General features: G+C 35.4%; 1 protein-coding gene across 1 annotated transcript; it reads left to right on the top strand.

The window, feature by feature from the left end:
- The first annotated feature begins 9,053 nt into the window (after positions 1–9,053).
- LOC107672816 (Ig heavy chain C region) lies at positions 9,054–10,209 on the top strand. Its single transcript, XM_074186953.1, has 3 exons — positions 9,054–9,422; positions 9,602–9,907; positions 10,103–10,209. Exons 1-3 carry the CDS (start codon positions 9,107–9,109, stop codon positions 10,207–10,209), a joined length of 729 nt encoding a protein of 242 aa, XP_074043054.1. The 5' UTR covers positions 9,054–9,106.
- Positions 10,210–11,847: the final 1,638 nt, after the last annotated feature.

Below are 11,847 nucleotides of genomic sequence, written 5' to 3'. Positions count from 1 at the left end.
TGGGTGCACTGAGAGTACTAGACATGACACACCTTTGACAGCATTACATGAGCGTATTACTTGTACAGAATATAGGACAGCAATGCACAGGTGTGTATAATCACGCAGATTTACACATAAACAAACTGAGCACTGAATTAGTCAGTCTGTCCTCATCTTCAAACAGTTGCACCACCCTCTTGTGCAAGTTCAAAAATGGTGATTGATACCTAGTGGGCTTTGTATAACTGACTCGTTTAAACAAGCAGAATTACACATGCACAATCATATGAATATTTCAAGCGTTCAGAGACTTTTTTCATTTTGCCATATGTACACAACCCTTTTTGAAAAAGAAGTACACTTTAGCATACTAATGTACTTCACAAGAATATACTTTTGTGTGAATTGAATAGGGTTTTCAGACACTTAATTACATATTATTTACAATTTAATGAAAATTAATAACAGTTTAAATTAATATTAAATCCAGTTAGTTGAAGTGCTTTTCTGACAGTTAAGTACGACTTGAGTATGTCTTTATATGTAATTTCATACTTCTGTTGTTTTGGTTATAAAGGTAAATAAGTTTATTGCTGAATGTACTGACAGGCATTTATGGTAAACTAAAAATGTACTTTAATGTAATTTCTATTGAAACTTATATGTCATGCATATAAATATATTTTTAATTACACATTTGTAATGATGAAGTTGCAATTTAGTTAAAGTACGACTTGAGTATGTCTTTATATGTAATTTCATACTTCTGTTGTTTTGGTTATAAAGGTAAATAAGTTTATTGCTGAATGTACTGACAGGCATTTATGGTAAACTAAAAATGTACTTTAATGTAATTTCTATTGAAACTTATATGTCATGCATATAAATATATTTTTAATTACACATTTGTAATGATGAAGTTGCAATTTAGTTAATTTAAAATATATTAACTTTAAATGCAATAGTGAATAACACACTACCGTTAAAATTATAATCAAGTACTTTGTGTTTTAGTATGCTAGTCAACACATCAAAATAAGTGTACTGCTTAAAATTGTATTCATTTGACATTAGTACAAAGTGCACTTTATAAAATTGCACTTAAGTGTGTTAAAAACATGAGCTCTCTTTAAGTGAACTAAAGTGGCCTTTTATTTCATTATCTGCAGGTACAGTTTTTTTTTAAAGTATGCTTTTATAGTTTGAAGTACACTACAATAGCACATTCAGTACAATTAAGCACACTTCTTTTTCACAATGAAACAGGGAATACAATGGCCCTTTGTGTCTGGCTTATGAAGTGTTATTGTCAGTTTCTTTAGTGCATGTTGATTCTGGTTTGTTACTCTACTGTTTGTTTCTGTGTCAACTTGAAAGAATCATGGTTTAGTACCATCTTAAAATACATTGTAGATGGTCACATTTTTTCCTTTTCTTGCTACACATTGTCATTTAGTTTGGGTGTATGCACAAAAAAATTCTTCACATACCACACAGTTTTTTGATGGCAAGCTGCTATTTGCAGACTGCCCGTTTTACCTGCAGTCCACTGCAAATGTTACATACTTGCAAAGAGAACAAATGTGCTTTGTACGTACAGACTCGTGTTCACACTTGTATGGTTGTGGTGCATAGATTACGCATATACTTCAGAGTTTCAGCGTCAAAATGTGCTCATGAGTGTGTCATCATCTACCTTACAAAGGTGCTTCAATAAATGCCACACTCTTGTGAATGACTAAACAGAGAGAGCATTGGAATGATTTTTGGTATAAAATAAAAATCAATAATTTTGACCCATACAATGTATTTTTGGCGATTGCTATAAATATACCCCAGCGACTTAAGACCGGTTTTGCGGTCCAGGGTCACATATAGTTAATTTGATCATGAAATGTTTATTTTGCCAGAACCATTAGAAAATTAGTACTATAGTAAAAATGCTATTTGGAGGGGGGGCTTTTAATTGGTTAATATATATATATATATATATATATATATATATATTAATCTGCTTGTCCTACTGTAGGGTCACTAGCAACATAACTTTAACTTTAATATCAGTGTGCCTTCCAACCTGTTACTTTTCAAATAGAGAAGTATCTAGAGAAGCAGGAAACCTGAGCGCATAAGGATTAGTTCCCTGTCACCTCAACAAGGGTTGAAATATGACTGATAGAATATGTATTTACTCTGCCTATTCTGATGCTGATGTCACAATACCCTGTCCTGTTCAAACCTGTGCTAAAGTGAATCTACGTCTACCCTGCCTTTATTTTTCATAACTACTGACATCACAGAGTCATGACTCTCCCTGTATCCGTTTCGATCCTTTCATCGGTACTGGAGCACAGGCTCCATATTTCTCCATATTTCAGTTCTCAGTCAGAGGCCTGGGGCCCACTAGGGGCCTCAGCAAACTGTCAGCAGGGCCTCAATATGACTGAAAATAAATTGAGCATTAAAATTAGCCAAAAAATCTAAAAAAATCATTTTAATTCACCTCCACATCAACTTTTTTCGAAGAGTGGAATTCCTACTGCCTAGAAAAAAAAACTAGAGCTCGTCCCCCAGTGAAAAAAAAGGACCAGCGATGTACAGTTATTCTTTGATTTCAATCAAATTAAATGGCATTAGAATATGAATTATGTTTTCATATCTATTCATATTATCAACTGATGCTCTAAAAGGACATTAGTTTGTTACATTTATTTTATCTGCAAAAAGTCGCATAAAGTAGCATAACTGCTGAACGTTTGTTGTTTTAGTACTGATTAAAGGTGAATTTTTGAGCTTTACCAGTACAGATGTTTTTATTTTATTTTTTTTTTTTATTAAGAGTCATGAAATACACTCAATACACTCAGTCATTTCAACTCTTACAGATATGAAAACAAGTGCAATTTTAGGGCCATAGTCTTGAGTATCCTGTGTTTTCTGTAGTCATTATCTACTGCAAAAAGACCTTATCAGACAACTGAAAGGAAGACCAGGTTTTTGCTGAACTAGTCAAATGAAGGCTAGATTCTGTTGTGATCGTCAGACTTGATGAGCATCCGGCTGATGATGATCTGGGTGTCTCACACTGTGGGAACAGGTAAGCAGATTTGAGTAATTTCATAATTAATTTCATAACAATTTGTTTATTTTTTATAGTCCACTAAATTGCTTGAAAAATCAAATGCATTTAAAGGTATATGTGCTTTAATCTGTGAGATATATTTATTTGTTTGTATATTTGTGTTTTGCATGTGATATTTTTTTCACTTTAGCAAACATTTAATATGCAGAAGGCAAATGATAATGGATGGCCTATACATTGACGGGCTGGAATGTTGTAATTACAAAAATTAAACGCTTCTTTATGTTGTTTGAAATTGAGATATATAAAAGCCACAATGGAAAAGAGATAACACAATAACAAACATTCCAATCTTTTGATCTAGCGACAAAGCCGTTCATTGTATGGCCGGCAGTGGCTGAGGTGATGCTGGAGAAGATGTCATTTTAAAGTGCAACATTGTAGAGCTGTACTCCCCGTGTTCAACAGTGGCTTGGCTGAGAGTCATTCCCGAGAATGCAACGATCAGCCTGACCGACAGACTTCAGATCGATCCTCATCACTCATCCAAACCAGTGGACCAGTATTTGTACCGCTGTTATCACCAATTCAACGGTGCATGACTCCAGTATGTACTACTGCGCAGCTGTGCAAAGCCGCTTTGCTCACATCGGTAATGGATCCAGAGTCATTGTGAAAGGTGAGATATAATCATAATAATAATCAGGGCTGTACGTTAACTTTTTTTTTTTCACATAGCACTGGTGCTACAGAGGTTGAAAGTTTTGTAGCACAGGCCAAAAAGTTGTAGCACACGTATAAAACGTCTGTTATCATGTCTGAAAACAAACACAAGTAATGGAGTTCATCACTTAAACAGGCACTAATGTTCCATACAGAGCACAAAAAATACAAACCATCACAAAAATTGTTTTAGACAAAGTTTTCTTAATTTGCTAAAAATGGAAGAGTGCAGAAACATAACACCTCTTACACCTTAACAAAATATAAAAGGTAGCTACTGTCCCTTTAAGAGCTTCATGCGTTTCTCTCTCAACTGTTTACTTTCATTTTAGACATAACCAACTATTTATATGTAAACCTTGTGTGTTTTTGACAGTATTAGAATAGTGGAATGAGCGGGCTGGGGGGAGGACGGCACGGAGACGTCTGCTGGCAGGTGGGACAGCTACGGCAGAACCGTTTCACTTCCGCCTCTAGTCCGGACCAGTGAAAACGGTACCGGATGCGTTGGACGGTATTATCGGCTCCTAAGGAGGGTGATTTATTTGCCCACACACTGATCACACGTGCCCTGATGAATGGTGCTCGGTGCCCGTCTCAGCGTGGTGCTCGTGTGGTGAAGTGCCGTGGTGCAGATCCCTCTCCCAGGGTGCCTTCCCAGGGCGACGCTAATCTGGACTCGGGATACTCGCCACAATACGTAAATAGAAGTTGAAAGATAAAAATGCTGGCACCCTGGAAGGTCAACTTTAAGCCGTTTTGAATTATTAGACAATGCACTGCCCAAAATAGATATGCAAAACACCACAAATAACTTTTAGGAGTGTCTTCTTTACTAAAAATAGCCAAATGAATTGCATATTTCTATTCATTTTCTCAATAAAAATAAATGGGTGTCTGTGGTACCTGACATTTATGGCCTGAGCTGAGAAATATTTGCCAATTTTATTATTATTATTATTATTATTAAATTTTTTCTGAGTCACTTCTCAGACGTTCCAAGAAGGACAAAAACAAACGGCGTCCAAAGCCAACAGATGCTGACAGGGATAACTCTCTGATTAGACAAACTTGGCAAACATGTCTGTTGCCGTTTGTCTGTGTCTGTCGGTGCAGTTTGAAATGGTCTTATTCTTAGATTTGTCTGCTGAATTATCTGCAGCTCCTTTTAAACACTTTTAAAACTGAAGTTTTAAAAAGTTGGCTTTCGAAGCAATGCAGCTGAAGAAACTGTTTCCGTAGCATTGCAACTGAACTGGTTCAATGCAGCTGGTTCCCCAAAGAATCTTCTATGATCAGTACATAAAAGAACTTATTTCTTAGTTCTTAGCTCTTAGTACTTAGAAACAAATTTATTTCTTAGTGTGAAGAACATTTCGCTAATCTAAAGAACCTTCTTCCAGTATAAAGAATCTTTTGTGGAATGGAAAGTTTCCATGGATGTTCTTCATGGAATTTTTAAGCGTGTATATGCCTCACATCTTCATTATGGACTGATTTAGAGTAAACCCATTGAACAGCAACATAATGACTGCCACAAACAGTTCAAACGCTTTATTATGTTTAGTATTTCTTTCCATTGTAACCAAATATTTCCCCTAATCTCGTTCCAGAACACACTGTGTTTCCTGTTATTGATATTCTTACTCCGCTGATCACGAACGGTCCTTTGGTCCCTCTTCAGTGTGTTGTGAACGGGGTCGAGGCTTCTCAGGTTCATATGTTCTGGACTGTGGAGAGGAGAAAAGGGAAAGGACAGCCAGTTTTGACACATGAAAACGATGGTGCCATCCAGATCTCTAGGAACCAGATTCTGTTTACTGCTGAGGAGTGGGAACGGAAGGTGCAGTGTGTGTGTGTGTGTGTGTGTGTGTGTGTGTGTAGTGGAGTTTGGAGGACAGCTCTATACCAAGGCACTTCAGCCACATGGTACAATATAACGATAAATCAAACACACAGATTAGCATATTTTAATGATTTCTGAAGGATCATGTGACACTGAAGACTGGAGTAATGATGCTGAAAATACAGCTTTGCATCACAGGAATAAATTACATTTTAAATTACATTCAAATAGAAATCAGCTATTTTAAATTCTAATAATATTTCACATTATTACTGTTTTACTTTAATTTTTATCAGATAAATGCAGCTTGCTTTGGTGAGCGTAAGAGACTTAAAAAATCTTACTGACCCCAACCTAATGTTAGTTTATTCATTGTTTTCTAGTGATCATCTTTGTATTGAATATTCTATGATTTATTTTTCTAAATGAACTTTTTCATATTTTCTGTCTCCACAGATGCACCGGATGTGTGTTATGCTGTAAAATACATATAGTTTCAAAGAGTTTTCAGTTTATATCCATTATTTTGCTCTAACACATTTTTATTCATCAAATTTATTTTGGTATTTGGCATTGCTGTACATCAGATGAAAGATGGCAACAGTTACTAATATGCAGGGCCGTCCTTAGCTGACGCAGGGCCCGGTGCGAGGTAGGGAGCGGGGCCCCCCTCGGTCCATTCGCGATCGCGTTCCGGGGGGCGTTCCTCAAGCGTGGGGCCCGGTGCGACCGCACCAGTTGCACCCCCCCCAAGGACGTCCCTGCTAATATGTTGATATCTCTTCCCAAAAAGCATAAGTAATTGTGATGTTTATGTTCAGATTTTTGTTGATCGTTATGGATCTTTGATGTTTTGAATAGTGTTGTTTATTTTGTGAACTGAAAGGGTAAATTTATACTTTCATCCAATATGTTCTAAACTTTGTTTATTCCAATAGAGTGAATAAAAAACCTGAATAAAATAAACATATTGTTTTACCCACTTTTTCTTGAAATTATATGAATTTACACCAATAATCTAAAACCAGAGAAAATAAAATAACTATATAAACAATTGTATTTTCATATATTATGCTGTTTTTATGACCTATAGCCTATGAAACTGTCAGTGTGATAATTGTAAGGAAAAAAACAAAACAATTATTAGATATAATGCCTTATGTGGCTTCTGTTATGTGTGGCAGGGCCAGGAAGTGATTTTCTTTTCATTTCCTCAGTTTTATTGTATCTCTGTGTCCTCTTTATCGTGTGGTTGCATGCATCACGCAACCAAAATGGTGATGTGGACCTCACCTCACATTGGTTAATGTCCACACTTTACTTTGTCAGCGGAAAAACTTGCATGCATGCATAATTCCAACCCCAAAGACTTTGGTGGAAGAACAAAATTGCTGATTTTGTTCAAATGAAATAGGACACAACCATGTGCCACATCGCTTCAGTCTTAAATCATGTTCATGTGTTTAGTCATCATTGTCTTGTGTTAAATAGATGACAGTTTTTGTGTTATACATCAAGAGTGCAACAAAGATGACATGATTTGGCCACTTTACTCATCCCACGCAGAATTCATGCAGTTCTCATTTGAAATTCTTTCAAGTTTCAGTACAGCTTGAAAAACCATGGTATCCAGTTTCTGTGAAATATAAAATAAATGCATCCATTATACTTATTACATTTCTAATTAAACAATATCACATGAGCAAGAGTGCTGTCGTTCCAGCTATAGGCACAAGAACACAGATTCACAGTGGTGCTGATATTCAGACTAACATATACCGTAGTTCAATAGAATATAAGTTAATATTGAGTAACGTACATTTTATAGTAATGCCAATTTCTTTGCGTTTTTGCTCCACTAACAAAAAAAAAGCCAAAGCTTGACCAGTAGTTGTGTGAGCAACACACGGTAAAGTGTCTCATTCATAAATTTATCTGTGTTTTGAACTAATAAGATGAGTGAATGATTCAATGACTCACACGTAAATTCTTTCAATTTGTGAATTAATCAGTGTTTAAATGAATGGAAATTAATTGGTTGAATGGATGATTCAGAGACTCACTATTAGGACAGCCACTAGTCGCCACCTACTAGCTTAACAGTAACCTTTGGAAAAAGTCACAGAAAAAAATTCCTCCATACACACTGTCTGTATGTGCAAACACAAACAAGTAGACTGATGCAAACAGTACAAAATCCCAGTGCTGCTCAGCTGTATATCAGCACTCTTGTAAATACAAATATAGATGTGAATTCGACTGTCATATATATCCTATATAACTGTATTATTATATACAGTTGATAACTGTATAACTCAGTTATTACATTAGGGCTTTATGTTACATCTTATTTTGTTAAATGAATGTTTATTGCATTGTTTTAGTGTCGTGTGTTACCATGTTTGTGTTTTGTGTTTGTGTGAATGACACTGTGCACCTTCTAATATATTAATATTTAGGTTAGCTTGTGGAAAAGACACTTGTAATGAACTCTGATGCATCATTGCAAACACAAACAAGTAGACTGATGCAAACAGTACAAAATCCCAGTGCTGCTCAGCTGTATATCAGCACTCTTGTAAATACAAATATAGATGTGAATTCGACTGTCATATATATCCTATATAACTGTATTATTATATACAGTTGATAACTGTATAACTCAGTTATTACATTAGGGCTTTATGTTACATCTTATTTTGTTAAATGAATGTTTATTGCATTGTTTTAGTGTCATGTGTGTTACCATGTTTGTGTTTTGTGTTTGTGTGAATGACACTGTGCACCTTCTAATATATTAATATTTAGGTTACCTTGTGGAAAAGACACTTGTGATGAACTCTGATGCATCATTCCAGTTTCTCTTTACCACTAGTGTTTTTCAGTAAAGTATATTATAAAGGTAAAAAAAAAGCTACGTTAGTAATTTGGTATATTAACGTTATTTCAGTTAACAATAACTGTAAAATTGAGTTAATTCTGTAAAACCTAAAATGTTGCTACCATATTTTTACGGTAAAGTTCTGGCAACCACTGCTGCTTAATTTCAGTTTTATAGTGCTGCCTTAACAACAATAACTGCAGTTGTGGTCCAATCTGCAGTTTTGTAATGGGTGGTGAGTTATATAATAAAGTTGTTTCTCAGTTTAGATTCTAACTGAGCCTAACAGTTTTAAGAGCTGAAGAAACAACCGGTGTTGACAGGAAAAGACAGGAAAAGGTGTGATTTGTCACACTCAGCACATTTCTCTTAGTTTCTTGGGCCTGTGAAGTCTTCAGACAGCATGTATGACCTCCTTTTTCTTATCTTGTTCTGTTTAATTTCGCCAAAAGGTAAGCTACCAGTATTTTTATTCATTTATGCATATCCGTAAGTTTGTACCTAAAACTAGTGTAATTGGTAAGACTAGCAAAGTAGCATATAGGAGACTGTTGAATTATTGACATTTTCAGGTCTGAATCCGTTTGCAGCGATGGCGGGTACAGTTTATCAGTTTCCCCCGTCAGTGAAGGTGAGATCGGGTGAAAGAGTGACCATGCACTGCCAGCTGAATGAGGTGCAGTCATTCTGTCACACAGTGGCCTGGGTCAGAGTACACCCCGTGAGTGGAATAATAGACATTCTGCAGGACTCAAACATCCCTCACCAGACTAAAGAACAGGTGGAAACCACAGTGTGTCAGGCTTCCATCTACAACGCAACAGTGCAGGATTCTGGGATGTATTACTGCATCGCTACAGACCGTGAGCATATGTATCTTGGGAATGGCACAGCTGTCACTGTACAAGGTACTGTATCAGAACTTAGCATAAACAAAAAAGTTTCAAAAGTTTCTGAACTACCGCCTAACACGAAGGTTCTCAAGGTTTGTGTTGATAAGAAATCTCACGTTTTTATTATATAATTACGTGTCAGTCCTTTTTGCTGTTTTATCTCAGTAAAGTGGTGTTTATCTTTCTTCTTGCAGCTGACAGCGCTGTGATGCCGTCTATTGATATCATGGCATTTGCCAGCAGCAACAACCACGACTCTACAGTCACTCTTCAGTGTACAGTCGAAGGATTTGCTTCATCACGGGTCTATGTGCACTGGCTCATAGGGAGTAGAAAGGAAAATGGACAAACTTTGTTTGTTTGGGAAGAAGGCGAAGAGAACTCAGTGAAAACTCATAATTATGTAGCAGTATCGGCTGAGGAGTGGAGGACAGGAGGAGCGTGCACCTGCGTTGTGAAGTTTGGTGGATGGATGTTCAACAAAACTCTGCATTATTATGGTAAATAACTTTTCATAATATCTCTTCATCAAGATAGCAAATCAAATGTTTTAATATTACCTGTCCAAAAATGGGATCAGTGGGATTTCTTGACGGATCTTATATCTATATTATTTTGGATGTTTTGTCCATTTTTAAGAAGAAATGTTTTTGATTATTTTCTCACAATACTTCTAATTTTATTATTTTCCTCAGATATCCAGGACACTTGCTATCCTCTTGTCAGTGTAACCAGATTTTTTGCCCTTGTCACTGCTCTACTTTTTTTAACAACCTCATTAATTTTAGCAAGACGCTTCTAAACCACAGAAATGTATGTATTTGATCCTATGACCCGAAAACATCAAACAAATGTTGATTTGTTACAAATTTGTGCATAAAATCTCTCTCTCGCTCGCTTTCTCTCTCTGTATAAAGTTGAAGTCAAAAGTGTACCTACGCCTTGCAGAATCTGCAAAATGTTAATTATTTTACCAAAATAAGAGGGATCATACTAAATGCATTAAGAGCTTTTTCAGAACATTTTTCATTTTTACATTTTTCTTATTTTGCCTAAATAGGCTGCATTTAGTACTACCCTTCAGAAGCTAAGATACTTACATGTTTCCCAGAAAGACAAAATAAGTTAAATTTACCCTGAACTTCAAATTGCATATGAGTCCCTCAGTTGTCCTCTGTGTGAAAAGATGGATCTCAGAATCATGCAGTCATTGTTGGAAAGGGTTCAAATACGCAAAAATGCTGGAAAACCAAAGAATTTGTGGGACCTGAAGGATTTTTCTGAAGAACAGCAGGCAGTTCAGGACAAACAAGGGACTCATGAACAACTATCATTAACAAACTAAAAAAAAAATAAATAAAAAAGAAACAGCTGTGGATCATATGCTGAAAATGCTGAAAAACCAAAGAATTTGTGGGACCTGAAGGATTTTTCTGAAGAACAGCAGGCAGTTCAGGACAAACAAGGGACTCATGAACAACTATCATTAACAAACTAAAAAAAAAATAAATAAAAAAGAAACAGCTGTGGATCATTCAGGTAACAACATATTTGGAATCAAGGGTGTGTAAACTTTTGAACGGGGTCATTTGTATAAATTCAACTATTATTTTCTCTTGTGGACTATATGTAAACATCTTTTATGTGAAATATCTTATTCAGGTCAGTACTAAATAAAAAATAACATTTATTTTGTATGGTCCCTCTTATTTTGGTAAATAATTAACATTTTGCAGATTCTGCAAGTGTATGTAAACTTTTAACTTCAACTATATAAAATATGAAAAATTTAAAACTAGTAAATGTGTGAGCAGTTTCTCAATATGAGAGATTAAGTCTGAATAAAGGCCTAGATTGCACATCTCAACAAGTAATCTAATGTGCCATCCTATTGCTTATTTATTTATTTTTCATTTATTGCCTAATCAATTGGAAACAAAATATGCACACACAGTTTCTATATGTATGACTGCTTACATATTCCAGAAAGACATGCAATAGGTTTTTAAGGTGAAGTTAGAATAGCTTCTGCAATGTTAAAAAAGGTGAAAAATAATATGTACTTTCATATACATCACATACATATTTCAACAAATATATTTCTTGACACTGGCAGGGCCAATAATAAAATAAATATTCCAGTCATCTGTTGCTTAATATGAAATCTATAAACAAACAGATTTTATGACATTTACAAAAATATTTCACTGTAAAAATCACCAATGACATTTTATCCAGATTTGTGCTATTGTGATTAATTAGAAGTACAGTTAGGCAGGCCTGTGTTTCATTACTCTTTTTCAAAGTATATTAAAAATCCATACTCCAGAGACAAACTGTGTTTAAACAGTGCAAAGGTTGATATCACTGTTTTTACAAATACAAAATGACACAAGCAGGGAACATTGGAAAATATAGCAGGATTACTACTAGAACTGGG

This window comes from Sinocyclocheilus anshuiensis, unplaced genomic scaffold (genome assembly GCF_001515605.1).
Source record: "Sinocyclocheilus anshuiensis isolate Anshui unplaced genomic scaffold, SAMN03320099.WGS_v1.1 scaffold132, whole genome shotgun sequence".
NCBI classification, from domain to species: Eukaryota; Metazoa; Chordata; class Actinopteri; order Cypriniformes; family Cyprinidae; genus Sinocyclocheilus; species Sinocyclocheilus anshuiensis.
Note: the sequence above shows the minus strand (reverse complement) of the source record. Positions and strands in the feature narration are given on the sequence as shown.

What these genes read in the sequence shown, in the direction of transcription:
- LOC107672816 (XM_074186953.1), top strand. Translation starts at nt 9,107, where the DNA reads ATGGCGGGTACAGTTTATCAGTTTCCCCCGTCAGTGAAGGTGAGATCG. An exon ending in CACAGCTGTCACTGTACAAG is followed by an intron (nt 9,423 to 9,601) that starts GTACTGTATCAG and finishes TTCTTCTTGCAG; the next exon opens with CTGACAGCGCTGTGATGCCG. An exon ending in CAAAACTCTGCATTATTATG is followed by an intron (nt 9,908 to 10,102) that starts GTAAATAACTTT and finishes TATTTTCCTCAG; the next exon opens with ATATCCAGGACACTTGCTAT.